Source organism: Sinocyclocheilus grahami, unplaced genomic scaffold (assembly GCF_001515645.1).
Source record: "Sinocyclocheilus grahami isolate Dianchi unplaced genomic scaffold, SAMN03320097.WGS_v1.1 scaffold233.1, whole genome shotgun sequence".
In the NCBI taxonomy this organism is placed as follows: Eukaryota; Metazoa; Chordata; class Actinopteri; order Cypriniformes; family Cyprinidae; genus Sinocyclocheilus; species Sinocyclocheilus grahami.
Window position 1 is genome coordinate 75,239 of NW_015505412.1, and position 15,770 is coordinate 91,008.

At 36.8% G+C, this 15,770-nt stretch overlaps 1 protein-coding gene and 1 long non-coding RNA gene across 2 annotated transcripts in view; both read right to left on the reverse strand.

The window, feature by feature from the left end:
* Window positions 1-707: 707 nt before the first annotated feature.
* On the reverse strand, window positions 708-1,160 carry LOC107597479 (uncharacterized). Its single transcript, XR_001610461.1, has 3 exons — window positions 1,017-1,160; window positions 837-947; window positions 708-742 (listed from the first exon to the last, which is right to left on the reverse strand). It is a non-coding gene; the product is annotated as an uncharacterized lncRNA (long non-coding RNA).
* A 5,421-nt stretch (window positions 1,161-6,581) lies between these two features.
* The window catches only part of LOC107597477 (disrupted in renal carcinoma protein 2-like), a 40,818-nt gene continuing 31,629 nt past the window's right edge, over window positions 6,582-15,770 (reverse strand). The window contains exons 8-9 of the mRNA XM_016288548.1: window positions 15,286-15,468; window positions 6,582-7,333 (exon numbers count right to left, since the gene is read on the reverse strand). Of these exons, the coding sequence (XP_016144034.1) occupies window positions 7,218-7,333; window positions 15,286-15,468 (299 nt within the window). The 3' untranslated portion in view covers window positions 6,582-7,217. The remainder of the gene's footprint in view (window positions 7,334-15,285; window positions 15,469-15,770) is intronic.

Here is a 15,770-nt window from a genome sequence, read left to right on the forward strand (position 1 = left end):
TTGAACCTCTTTGCTTTGTGCTACCAGTTGAACTGGAACATCATATACAGGGGTTGAACAAAATAATGCGAACATGGGGCTCATATAATTGGTGTAGGCTACAGTGAAAAAAACTGCTGCGATTATCTTATTGATCTTTTCATGGTCTATATTTGCTGGTTTGTATTTTAGTGCAGTATAAATGTTTAGTACAAGTGGTTTATGAAATGGGTGACTTGTCAGACGTCCAAAAAAAGACAAATAATGGAAGCCCATTTAGCAGAAGCGTCTGTAATCTTAACGGCCCAACTGTTTGGTCTTATAAGAACAACAGTCTTTACGATTATGACTGTGTACACAAAGCATGGCAAGACTTCATCAGAGAAGAAGAAGAATAGTGGGCAAAAAACTGAAAGGGATTGAAAGGAAGCATCAAACACTGAAGGATTTGGTCAGAACAACCGCAGTAAAGGTGACAGTAAACCTCAATATTCACCTTGAAGACCCTGTTTCTTCTATGGAAAGACCCGCACCCTTCGTTACTGTTGCTTCGTCCGACAACCCCTGCCGCTCTCACGCCACACATCATGTTCTCACGCAGTGAAATATACATCATGAAGCAAAGAGGAAACTAACAACGCTCCAACAGACAATACAGCAGGTTACTTCTGGCATGAAACAAATTTTGTAATTTTGAAAGAAATTCAAACAGTAAATACCGTTTTGTTGTTCTTTAACATGTTGTGACAGATCACTGTAGCGCCTTGAAAGACCACAAAATAAACATGAATGAACATCAGAAGGTATCTGGTTTCAAACGTGGAAAGATGTCGCCACTTTTCACCACCACTACCCACCATTTTTCAAGTTCAAGTCCATCGACGTTAATCTATTCTTCTGTCTGGTTTGTCAGACAAAATGACAGATTCGGCATTGTGATTGTTCAGATCATCTATCAATCAAACTCCCTGCAAAGGGTCAATTGCTGAAACTTTAATCACAGAAATGCAAGAAAGATGGAGTTATGATCATAATACCTGGAGAGTTGGAGCATCAAGATGAACTTCAACATCTGCCATGGCCAGACAAATCTGACTTGAATCTCTGATAGCACACGTACATCGTGAAGACATCTATTTGACATACTTTTTAGAGTAGGGCTGTCCAAACTCGGTCCTGGAGGGCCGGTGTCCTGCAGAGTTTAGCTCCAACTTGCCTCAACAAGTTTCTATGCCTAGTAAGAGCTTGATTAGCTGGTTCAGGTGTGTTTAATTAGGGTTGGCGCTAAACTCTGCAGGACACCAGCCCTCCAGGACCGAGTTTGGACAGCCCTGTTTTAGAGCATTGGTCTCAAACTCAATTCCTGGAGGGCTACAGCGCTGCACAGTTTAGCTCCAACCTTAATCAAGCACACCTGATCCAGCTAATCAAGCTCTTCAGGATCACTAGGAACTTCCAAGCAGGTCACAGAAATGCAAGAAAGATGGAGTTATGATCATAATACCTGGAGAGTTGGAGCATCAAGATGAACTTCAACATCTGCCATGGCCAGACAAATCTGACTTGAATCTCTGATAGCACACGTACATCGTGAAGACATCTATTTGACATACTTTTTAGAGTAGGGCTGTCCAAACTCGGTCCTGGAGGGCCGGTGTCCTGCAGAGTTTAGCTCCAACTTGCCTCAACAAGTTTCTATGCCTAGTAAGAGCTTGATTAGCTGGTTCAGGTGTGTTTAATTAGGGTTGGCGCTAAACTCTGCAGGACACCAGCCCTCCAGGACCGAGATTGGACAGCCCTGTTTTAGAGCATTGGTCTCAAACTCAATTCCTGGAGGGCTACAGCGCTGCACAGTTTAGCTCCAACCTTAATCAAGCTCTTCAGGATCACTAGGAACTTCCAAGCAGGTGTGATTTGGAGCTGGTTGGAGCTAAACTCTGCAGAGCTGTGGCCCTCCAGGAATTGAGTTTGAGACCACTGTTTTAGAGTGTTTACTTATCTGCAATACGTCTACAGGACTTTTCATATCAGATGTTTATTAGATGTCTTTAAGATGTTTAAGATTTAGAAAGTATGTAAAACTGACATCTTACAGACTTCTGTCAGATGTTTGTACACAGCATATGCTTTCCAGATCAAGCGATCTTTAACAGACATCTTGCAGACGTCCGTGTGCTATCTGGGATATTATCAAACCACTGTGGCCAGTTTTGGAAAGAAGAGTGAGAAACCCTCCTCCAACATCTCTGAAGCAAATGGCAGATGTTCTGATAGATGACATTTTACTGGAGACTTTTCACAAGTTGTATGTATCTATTCTAAGAAGGTAGGAAGCTGTATTAAATCCAAATGGTGGTGAAATACCTTAATAAATAATATTGGTGTTCACATTATTTTGCCCAACCCCTGTGTGACAGTCTTAAAAGAATACATATTTAGTTTGGTTTATGCCATTGTAGCCAGCTTATTTCATTAGCAGAGCATGGCTGTTGGAGCAGAGGTGTTGTGGGATTAAAATGAGATGAGTGCCTGATCAAAGTGTCCGTCGCTCTCCTGACCGCTGCGTTTCCGCTTGCCTGGATCTCTTAATTGCTTGAAGTCTCGAGACATGCTGCTTTGGTTTAGCCACGTCACTGCACATTAGAGCCGCACAACTGAATCCAAACATGCCGTCTGCTCATTCCATCTTCCGTCTGTTCTTGGAATGAAAGTGGCTCACCTTGATGAGAGTCAGCCAAGTAGAGTCCCCATCCAAACATGCTCCCTGATTATCATCAAGCTCCATTATGTTTTGTTGGATTTTGTTATTGATTTGCTCAAAGTGTGGGTTCCATGCTTACCTTCTTATTCAGCAGGCTATCACAGTCAGGGCTGGAGCTAGATGCCTGCTAATGCCTCTGTGACCATGTTGCGCACATCCCTGCCAGCCATCTGGTGCTTACTGCAATCATGTATCCTTAAAGAAACTGAAATGCACAGAGAAATCTCTACATCTTATCAAAAATAGGCACTTGTAAACTTGCATAAGAGAATTACATTTTTGGTTAAGAGCACTGTAAAAAAAAAAAAACAAAGGCCAAGATATTTATTTGATAAGTAAATTTACTCAGCATGTACATGAGTCTTACCTTTATTATACATTTTTAAATCAATTATGGACAAACGACGCAAGAACATTACAGTCATATTAAAACCAATGTCCCCTCAGGTTATTTTCACAACAAACAAAAACTAAAACCACTAAAATAATTTTTGTGAATTAAAATAAAGCAAGAAAAAAATAGTTGATGAAAAACAAATATTTTATATTTTAAGTTATAAAAAATGTTCAAACTAACTAAACAAATGAAATGTGACTTAAATTACTAAATTACAATTATTAAAAACAAAAATGAACACAGAAAATATAAAAAAATAAAAGCCAAAATTCAAAATATTAATTAATACTTTTATAGTATATAAAAATACTTGGCTTAATACTGAAAAAAAATACTGCTTAAGGTGGCACCGGTTGCATTTCTTATGAAACAGTAATGCCATTACTGTGAACAATTTAGGCACACACAAATGGGTCCGCAGTAGGGGATATTGTATTGTGTATATAAAATATAATAATTATAATATATTAAATATATGAAAACGTTTTTTTATTTCACTTTTTCGTATTGGCATGTTGTTAACAAAATTATATTAGATTTAATAAGCTAGCAAGCTAACAGGCTAGTGGTATGCTAAGATAGTATGCTGAGCATTAAAGCGACCTTGAGCTACGGAAAGATGCTATATAAATAAAATTTCTTCTAAAGCATGAGACATATTGAGATATAATATTGAGAAATATGAGCAAAAGGAACCAGTTGGTCATAGCAGCTGATTTGGTTTTTATACAGCGTTGTCATACACAAATAGCATGAATATTTTTTCAGAAGGAAAAAAATATTAGTAGGCACCACTTGTCTTTTGAATTTGTGTAACTTCATTATTTTATGCTAAACGTAAGACGTTTCTGTAAGGGGTGTGTAAACTTAAGGGCACACAACTGTAACTGGTGAAACCCTCCTATATTTTTGTTTTCTAAGTATGTGTATTTTTTATAAGACAGGTTCTGTTCATCTGTCGCAGAAGTCGTACACTGGGAAACATCGTGCCGGAAACATGAAAGGGCATGCAGAGCATGTGAGGACTGAAAGCTGCAACAGAAAACAAATCAATGGCTGTAAAAGTGTCACCTAGATTGACAGTGAGCTCTGTTTACTACAGAGCGTGCGTCATGTGCTCAAGAACAGGAACCATGGACAGGGAACAAAGCCAAAATGGATTTTATGAAATTGCTTGTCACTGAATGAAAACACCTGTTTAAGACAATCTTCTCCCAGGACGCCTGTTGCTGCTGTTGTCAACACTGAAAAGTAACACTTGAATCCGAGGCTTTTTTATGTGCTGAAAAGTTGACGCGACAAGTTTAAATGCTCCTTTTTGTTATTCAGCTATGGTGGGATGAAGAAAGGGATGTTCTTTCAATGCTCTGACAGTACTGTGAAACTAAAAAAAAGGACTTAAGATACTTCAATACTTCATTCTTTGAAAGGGGAAAAAGTGAAAAAAACTTAAAAAAAAAAAAAAAAAAAAAACAGATTGATTTTTAATGCAAAAGGATGAATGCAAAGTAATTCTATTTAACATTCACATAACTGCAAATTGTTAGTTTCAATAAAAACCTAATAATAAGGACACGAATGGCAGAAGAAAGAATATATACACAAACTTCACTACTAAGGGAAGTGTGATATTCAGTAAATGTATTATATGAATTACACGTATATTACCCTATATTATATTATTCACAACAGTTTGAATGGAAAATAGACCAAGAATGAAATGAAAAAGATATTTTAATATATACAATATTGAATATCTCTCCTTTATATTATTATATTTGTCGTTTTTTTGTTTTGTTTTTGTAATATATTTAAAATATTATCATTGCTAAGCCTAAAAAGAACTGGTATGGAACTATTCAAAGTAAACATGAATAAATAACTTCTCAAACTAAAAGTGACATGAACAGCATACAATTCAATTCTCACAATCACTGTCATTGACAACACAAACATAGGCAAAATTCACAGAGAAAAGAGGAAATCTATGAGAACGGGAATCTATAGGCTTGCATGTAAACCGCAGGTTTTTTGGCTGGTGTACCACACAATATGTTAACAACTCCCGAGTACACATACTGGCTGTGGACACCCACTCTCAATCCTGATGTCATCTATGATCTCATGCTTTGAAGGGTGTGGGGCATCATGGGAGTGTGTGCAAACTCCAAAAACATGAGCTCATCTTATAGACACCCATGACAACACATTTACTGGAAACGTTGTTTGCTCGAAGGTCAGGCACATGTTTTCTAAAGGCTTTCAATCAATCAATGTAACATTTTAAGATGGCTTTGTACATGGCTTATCCAATCATATTTCCGAGTCAGAACTATCTGCTATTTTCATGGTTTCTCATTACACACTTCAAGCTGGATTAAAATTTGAATGACAGAGAGGAGAATAAAACACGAATCCTTTTTAAAAACATCTTTTTAATAAGGTGCTAAAAACCTTTGACATGTATCTGCACATGGACAGGGGCACGTACGCCTCTCCAGTGCCACTTACGATTAACATTACAGTGACAGAACAGAGCACAAGCACCGACTGCAGCACGGCACGCACATCACAGTGGAGAGAAGGACAGAACAAAGGTCACTGTTAATTAAGGCAACGTTAACGACAGGTAAAATAGTACGAAGACACAAAAAAAGTGGTTCACATGCAGGCTTTTCCCAGAGAAGAACAGAACCACGCGTGTGTCCAAAGTTCTCAGTTGGAAATTTGTGGAAACGTGGGATTCGGGGTGTCCATAAAATGCTTTTCCTTCCCCGTCAACCAGTTCCACTGAAGTCAACACTAAATCCAACAGCAAGTCTCAAGCCGACCAAATTTCACCAGTCCAGATTCAAATTGGCTCCATTTTCATAGTGTTGCTAAAAAATGCAGGAGAGAATGGCCTAGTGTGTGCATGGGTCATACGACAGGCTGTATTTTAAACTCGAGAGGGAGTATTGCACTCGTTTTTGCATTAGGTTATGCCACAAATCACGAGAGGCTACCGAACATGGCTACTATTACTGGTGAATAGTGTTGCACTGTTCCAGCACTCCATAATGCTATGTTTAAATGCTCTTCTGCAACAGTACTCCAACATAAAAACCATTAACAATCCCTTATTGTCAATATTAGTGTATTAATCCCTAAAATTAGTTAATAAATTACAGTTAAATGCATGATCGATTGCATAAAATTCTAAAAGGCTTGTGCAACAGACACCCACCGTGCGCATGCAACAGCTATAAACCAAGCCGTCACATGAGAATGGGACGAACACAAACAGCTACCTAAACATGGATACTATAGATCCCTCATCACATAAACTATGACCTTGAGATAACATGACTCAGAATCGGACTAATGGCTGCAAGGTGATTAGCACAACCCCAGAGTGGAGGGAATTATTCTTTGCATAATATGGGATAAGGAAAACAAGAAGACCACAGCGTATGCCACTTATTGACAGTCCTATCACAGGTCAATTAAAGCTCAGATCCCACAGGCTATTCACAAGTGACACTACAGCTCTAAGAGGTCCCCCGGTCCACAGACGGCCGTAGCTCTCGCCAGGCGTCTAATTGAGCTTGTCTATAATTATCCATTACACTCCTATTAGATGTGGTGAGAGCACTAGAGGAGTCATCACCGTTGGGGCACTACCAAATCCGTAAGTAGATCCGCTTGTGACTCTCTATGCAATAAAAGTCCCTTATATTGTGCCAGTATGTAAACACATAATTTACAAAAATCGCATTTAAAAAAACAACAAAAAAAAGTAAAATAAAATGTACAAAAGGGATGCATCCAGGAGGCAAAATGTCAAGTAGAAAGGTCAATATCTACACTTTTTTCTTCCTTAGTCGGGTCTCAGTTCCCGCTGTTAGTTATGATGCTACCACAATGCACTGCCACCACTGCTGGTCATATATTTCACAATTACAACATTTTTCAAAAAAACACAGATCCATAAAAGTGAGCAACATGCTGTGTGCCCTTTCTCTGCACTCTGCTGGAATATAGTGCTCATAAAAAGACAAGCCTTCAGTCTTCTGTTGAAAAAAAGCTCAAGTGGTGTGCTCAGACAGAGACAAAGACGTCCAAATAGAGGCGGTCGTACGATTCTCTGAAGAAGAGGAGGAGCAGGAGACTGAAAATGCAGGAGCCTGTCAGACACCAGTTTAACCAGGACAGCTCTGAAAAACAAAAAGAGAGGTTGACTGAGGTTAGCGATGACAGCTTTTAGAGCACCAGACGCATTGTACCTTAATGCATGATAGAACAGACATGTGTTTACCATATTCTTATACATAACTTCAAGCATACAGAAAATAACAAATGTTACAAAAGTTTTTTTTTTTTTTTTTGGTAATCAATACAAAAAACGTAAAGCTTAAATTAGTGGGGGGGGTTTTCACATCTCAGCATCCACTAAAAAACTTGCACCATGCTAATATTGTAGGCATGCTTCCCCCCCTTGTTTGCAAGCATAGTGCCTATGAATTCAGTTTTATTTTTTCCCAAATTCCTCTTTAATTTCTCTGGACTTTAGTTGTAATGGTTAAGTTTAATTTTGTTAATCAAAAAAGCATATCTAATTAATTTAAATTGTGAAACTTGCACAATTTAACAACAATTTATTAAAAGTTTAACAAAAATTATATTTTTAGGGCCCTCTGAAATACATTTTTGTTCCCTCAAATTCTGTTTGTTTGTTTGTTTTTTTAAACCAACTTTTGTGTTTTCCATTTTAATTTTCAGAATTCCATTTTAATGGTTTAATTAAATTTTAATAATCAAAAGCATCTCTAAGTAACTGATTTTATAAAAACAAAAACAACTTAAATTTTTATTTTATTTATTAATATTTTATATAATGTGTGTATTATAAATTGTAAGCAATAATTTATCTTTTAATCAAATGAAAATTAAAACCCTTCCAGTTTTTTGGCAAACAAAGTGCTGCAACAATGCAATAATGTTTTAATAATAATTGTATTAGTAGTACTGTTATTACATTAAGTCATATATTTCTGTCACAGTTTCTTCAAGTTAAACCAAACTTTAATTTTTTTCAGGTTGCAGTGAAGACCTTTCTGTTTGTATATGATAAGACAATAGTTTTCTCAAATGAAGTGACTCTCAAAGCAGCTCTGGAAATTATGTTCTTGTGTTCATGTACTCATACATTACATTTACATTTAGTCAGTTTATATATATATATATATATAAATATTAGTCCTACATTATGGCGGCAGAGGCTAAAAACATGTGTGTAGTAAACAAAACCGCACGTCTGCACCATTCATTCACACAAAGACGCAGAACATGCAGGATTCTAAGTAAAATAGTCGTTTTGCAGCTTAATATAAATAAATTTTAATTTTTTTTAAATAGCAAGAAGAATGGCAAGAAGAAACCCACAAAACAAAATGAATAAATTAATGAATAAATCAATTTTTTTTTCTATTGTTCTGTTTTAGCAGTTGATTTTGCCATGTAAAATAAATTTTTCACAATCCAATCAATTCATGAAGGAAAAAATTAAGTCTTTTATATATAATAACAGAAATAATGGCCCACATGTGTTTTTTCATTTCACTACATTACAGAACTAAAGGTGGCTACAAACAGCAATTCACATTGACTAAATGCAGCTGGCACTTCTGACCATATACATGTTCATGCTCCAATAACCAAAGGCAAATAGACTAGAGAAACAATATAACTGTCTGAAATACTTTAGCGTATGCGCGAAAAAAAAAAAAAGACACACTGTTTCCCACAGCGGCTGTATTCCTTTCATTGTGCAGTTAAAGATGCGAGAGGTTTTACATTAAGGTTGAAGGTTAAACCAGCAATAGAATCATTTCACACACTCTGCACATGAATACTAAGATTCCCTTTAAAAGACGACACTAAAAACAGCATGCGAGAGCTGTGCAAGCACATTCAGAGTTGACATATACAGCAGCGATTCAATGGATGAAAGCCTCACACCAGCTGCTGTGGCTCCGATAGAGCGCCGGGTTGAATATAACATAAACCAGGTCAAACACACAGACCCTCGGGGACAAAGGAAAGAGCGCAACTTAATTAGAAGTGGATTTCAATTTCGAGGCGTCCAGTATCCAGATAACAGGTTGATCAATTGCCCCTGAAGTGAGAGCTGCAATCAATGGCAGGAGGTGAAATGCATGCTGGGTTAGCTGCTGAGCCCATTTGAGCTAAATGATATGATTTAGCCATGCACCACAGTCAACACACGCAGGTACGGTGGAGGATAGAGCCGTGTCGACTTGAAGAAATGGGAAGCGGGGATTCTTTCCAAAAGCCCCCTCATTAATCAGGCCTTACTATCCCTTCAGCAGCGCCTGGTATTGCAGCAGGTTAATGGAGTTGTGTTTATCTGGCTATTATGTCTATGCTGCCCGCCTGCCTCAGCTTCATCAATTTAAAAGAGAGAGGTAGCATCACCAGACGACCAGTCTGCGCCGAATGTTAATGAAGAGAGCAGCTCGGCTCAGGTAATCCAATCAGATGCCCCCCAAAAATCTGTGAGTCGTCAACGGTCACCTTTCCAGTGCTAATGGAAGACAGAATTCCAGACACAGCACCCATCCACAGTGCCGCTATGGAGAATACAAAAGAAGCTGGTTTAAAGGATTAGATTTCTGCCACCTTCTCTGGCAATAATGGGAGCATAGTAATTTTATCCTGTCTGTCAGTTTACGCAGCAGTCAAACTGTTATGTCGTGTTTCCTTCATCTTAACACCTGACGGCAGAATGCAGAGATGTTATTATTAAGGGTGCAATTTAGCCTGTCTCTTTTCTGCCATCGTCTCAGGGGCTGTAATGTGCTGAAAAGGCCACGGCGGAATGACAGCGTAAACAGGCCACTCACCGTGACACTCACAATCTCTTACACGAGGAGCGCTGGGACAAAAGCGAGGACAAGGGAGGAGGGATGCGTGGAAACATCCTACAGCCGCTGTCTCATGTCGTGACCAAGCGGCCCAATGTCTTCGCAGTCACCCACAGGGCTCCTCACTTCCTGTCAGGCGAGCTAAGGCGTCGGAGATGGTCCTCTTATTGCTGTAATTATTCTTAATCGGTACCCATTCAGCTGGCAGACTGATGGCATATTTCAGCTCGGTTTAATGTCTCGCTCTGGCCCCAAGCAGCATCGAGAGAGGCTGACTGACAGTTTGTAGGCTCTGTTTTCTCCTTATGAGATTAAATCACACCTATATTTTGCACCTCTGAGTTTGATTTGTTTACCTGGTGTGGCTTGACAAAAAAAATGGGGGGAACATTTTCAGTAATTTATTAAAATATATTCTGAATTATAATTTAAGCAACATTTTTATTACATTAAATTTTTTTTAATAAAAAAAAAAAACTACATTGGATATAGTATATAAAAATTCTGGTCGATACAATAGTCGATTATTTTCATGTTATGGGTGATAAGAAATAAATGGCTGATAATAATAAAAGAGATATTTTGACAAAAAAAAAAAGGTAAATAAATACAAAAACACAATAACATCGAAAATTATTATTTAAATAGTACATGCAAATTTATGCATCCAAATATTAAAATGTACAGATGAAAAATGAACATTTATTTCAAAATGTACAGATTACAATTAAAAATGTTTTAAATTATTTGAGCATTTGATGACAACAAGATATAAATTAGTGCTGTCAAACAATTAATCACGATTAATCACATCCAAAATAAAAGATTTTGTTTACATAATATATGTGTGCGTGTACTGTGCATATTTATTATGCATATACAAATACACACACACACATGCATGTACTGTATACATTTAAGAAAAATATGTTATGTTTATATATTAAATATATTTATATTCACAATATAAATTATATGAATATAACTATATACATGTAAATACATGTACATTTTTCAAAATATATACTGTGTGTGTGTGTGTGTATTTATATATATACATAATAAATATGCACTGTACACACCCATATATTTTGTAAACAAAATATTTTATTTTGGATGCAATTAATCGAGATTAATTATTTGACAGCACTACTATAAATATATACATATATCAGGCCTGCGTGTGGCTAGTGAAATTTAACTCAGCTTTCTAAAATAATGTGGTTAATTGCAGTTCTTTCATGATTTAACAGGAGGGGGCAATTAATTTTTCACGTAGGGCCATGTAGGTTTGGACAGCTTTTTTCCCTTAATAAATCAAATCATCACTTAAAAACTGCATTTTGTATTTACTTGCATTATCTTTCTGTAATATTTAAATTAGTTTGATGATCTGAAACATTAAAGTGTGACAAACATGCAAAAAAATAAGAAATCAGGAAGGGGGCCAACACTTTTTCACACCACTGTATATATATATATATATATATATAAAAATAAAAATACACACACACACACACACATATCCAATAATAAACCATATGGTATCAATATATTTAATTCCTATTAAAAATGACACACGTCAGCTTTAACTCAGGGTTAAGCATGGTGTGAAAAGCTAGGAAACTTTTTTGCTGAAGGTTTACCTTCACAGGCAATTGAACATTTGCTAAATCGAATGCTGCAAAAAGAGTTTAGAGTAGGAAGTGCACACTCTGGGTCTCTACAAAAGGTTGCTGGACCCTTAATTTTATTATTGGCATTTGACATAAGGGCCACCCTCAGACACTAGGCGACATGGCTTTTACTAAGTCACACAATCAAAAAGGCTGAATGTTCAATCTTTACCAGCTATTCACATGCTTTCAGATTAAGGGTGAATGAACCAACCTTGCCAATTTAAATGGCCAGCTGGGAAGGACAGCAAGCACAGTGAAGCTCAGTAAAGCACATCCCTTTCACTTCATTTTAAAGTGAATACAAAGAAAGTGTAAGACATTTGTGAATGTATCATTGGTCACAGGCAGAAGCGATTCCTGAAAGCACATCAATTCAACCTTGGGTGGCTGAAAAAAAAGAGCATCTGGAAAAAAAAAAAAATGAACATCTCTGAGGCAGGCTCCATATAGGAAGAAACAGGTGATTTTCAATGCACACTGAAAACCCAATCTACACCATAGTTCAGAACTATATTAGCAACCGAATGGAAAGAAACAGGGTAATTACAAGAGGGTAAACAACAGAACTGTCTCAATAAGGATTCAAGGGTCTTCTAACAAAGAGAGAGAAGGACACCACAATGCATTATGAACCACTCAAAAGTTCATGGTCTGTAGGATTTTTTAAATGTTTTTGAAAGAAGTCACTAATGCTCACCAAGGCTGTATTTATTTGATTATAAAAATACAGCACAACAGTAATATTATAAAATATTACTACAATTTAAAATAGCTTTTTTTATTTTAATATATTTTTACATGTAATTTATTCCTGTGATGGCTGAAAGCTGAATTTTGAGCAGCCATTACTCAAGCCCATTTTTGTGTGTGTATCTATTAGTGCATCTTTGCGGAATAAATGCATCAATTTCTTTCAAAAAAATCTTACTGACCCAAACTCTTGAATGTCAATGTAACTTAACAGGAAATGTGTTATTATATTCCTGATTAGAAAGAGGAGTCAGAGCTTTCCCTAAGGTGTAAGTGCCCTTGAGGCGAAAGTATGCTTCGGTTTTACGTCATGCGCATTTGCATCATCTGTGCGTTTGCCTAGAATTGACTTCACTAACTTTTAGATCCACTAGACAGAAACACTCACAGTTAAGGCCATTCCTTCCTAGAACTAGCCAATGAACATGGAACATGTCATTGGAAACAGCAGAATAGGAAAGCAAAAACAACATCAATGGCTGTGAAAAGGGTTATATTACTTATGTTATGTGAGAGAACGTTATATATCTACATAAAGTGTTATTTGTTTCCCTAGGTGACAAATTTTAAGTGGAACTGCAACTTTAAGAGGTGGATTTTGTGCAGTTTAGTTAACAGAGAGCTTATTATATCGAGAAGGGCTTTCTGCCAGTGGAAGCAGCGAGAGGTTGCAGGATGGTTCTGATGAAACAAACAGAAATCCATCCATCATCTCTTCAGCGCCTACTCACCGGTTGGCCTAAACAGAAACAAAGTGTTCAAAACTCAATAGCAATGCCAACGCAATAACCATCTATATATAGAGAACTCATTGTGGCACGGTGTTGGCGGGCCACTGCTGCTCTGACAGCCACACAAAGGCAGAACGAATCTCATGGCTTCATTTGGGACCGATAACCCAATCAGATTTGAAAGGATGAGCCAGTTAAGCTCACTCATCTCAATTTAATCTTGTCCAGGGGATCAGCAGAAAGACTAAGGAATTTTCACAGCCTGGGAGCCATCCAGCAACCTGCCAGCTCATAAAACAGACACCCGTCAGCCGGTCAGTCAAGGCCAATGACAGAATGGGGATAAGAGTGTATCACAGCCGGGATCTGGACTTGACAGCGGTCAGTGTGAACAGAGGTTGACAGCTCCATAATTTATAACATATGCTAATTTCTGAAGAAAATGTGAATGGTGCTTGCCTGCATCCACAAGTGTTGTGGGTGGTTTGCCAGGCATAGCTATGAAGTTTTAGAGATGCTCTAGGTTGTTTCTATTTATGTTCTTAGTGTTGGTTAGGTGGTTGCTAAATGTTTCAAGTAAAAAAATTGAATAAAAAAAAATTGCATTGCATTCTGGTTCCCATATTTGGCTCAGGTTTAATACACTATGGGATTTTTTTCACCTGTTTTATTATCCTATTATCATATTGCAAGTATAATTTTACCCCACGATAAATAAATAAACCAATCAGTGAATGAATGAATGACTAAACAAAATAAGCATAAAGCAAATAAAGTCTGCTATTAGGACTCTTAATATTATGATGTTATTAAACCCCCTATTTCTCATTGCTGTAATGTATAAAAACAGAGTTTAAAAATATGTATTTATTAGGGGTGTAACGGTACAAAAACATGACGGTTCGGTACGTACCTCGGTTTTGACGTCACATTCAGTATAGTTTCGGTAAAGCAGGAGGAAAATAAACTAAATATTTTTTTTTTTATTAAACAATGGTAAACTGAACCAATTGCTTTTTTCTTTAAATAAATTCAATTACAATTAAGTTGTTCTTAGGGACAAAAATCTAGCCCAGCTTCTCCTCTAAACTTTAGGGAACCCTTTTACATTACTACAAGGTTACAATTAACAACAGAGCCCAAAAGTAAATTAAATTACTATTTATTTTTAACTATAAGAATCAACACTCAAATTAAAAAACTGTATGCAAACGTAAATTGCACATAATGCATTTAAAGTTTTAAAATTAACTTCTAAATTATACAATTTCTATTTGTTGTTGAAATATAATAATTTACACAGTGGCTATCATAACTTGTTTCATAAAAAAATAAACAAAAACACAATACCAGGCCTCTTATGAAGACCTGTGAGATAAATGTGCTTAATTGTCCTGAAAATAAAATCACAACCTAAATAGATTACATTTTATTTATTGATTTATTGAGTGAGTGAGTGAAAGAGAGTTTTGTTTTGTGTTGTGGCAAAATGTGAGTTTTCCTGGACAGGTTTTGGGAGATTTCACCCATTCGCAACATAGAACATCATTACTAATTAATAATTATTTAAATCATATGTGTTACTTATGTGTGTGTGTGTATATATATATATATATATATATATAAATATATATATATATATACTGTATATATATGTTATGCATGTGTTATGTAGGCTAATTTAAACACAATGCCTCGTGATATGCGGTTTTTGAATGGAAAACACATACAGTTTTGTCCACCAATAGCAAGAGCTAGATTTAAAACCATCACAGACTACCTGTCAATCCAATGACACCTGTCAGAAGTGACTCATGAATATTCAGCTTGAAGCTACTATTTGCACTGCAAGATAGGGCAGACGAGTCAATCTTCCTGCACATTTTTCATGTGAACATCCCTACACTGAAAGTTAATCATCATTCAGAAGGACAATGACATTGTCCTAAGTGTAAGTCCATATCTCTTCCATGTGTTCCTGTTTGTTTAGGCTGAGGGAAATTCTTAGTTTTCTTTGCTGTAAACCCTGCCCTGCCTGTCAAGAGTTAAAATATCAAGGTACCTGTAATGTAAAAGGTGAGGCAAAACAGCAAAAGTCCAGTGAAGAGGTTGCTGAGGAAGGTGACCACTCCGCAGGTGATGCCCTCAGGAACAGGGTAAACCGTCTCAATGAACAGCTCCAAGAAGATGGGCACACTACTGTTGATGAAGATACCCACCAGGATGCAGGAGGTGTAGAGAGTGGCTAAAGGAGCAGAGAGAGAGAGAGTGGGCTATATCTCAAATACATTTCTAGAATACTTCCTTTACACAGAAAAAGAAAGACAACCTTGCAAATTAATATTTGAGGGGGAAAGCTTTCTAACTCAATCTTCCTGTGCTGGCAAACCCTATTTCAGAGGATATTACTCTAATCGACTAAGAAAACACACTGTTACACCTCATTCTTAAGTAATGATTATTATGAGTTAAGTTGGTACTACAAAAACCTTTCTTTTTATCTTGGCACAGCTCAGAGTTTAATGAAGTGTGGAAATTGCATTTTTT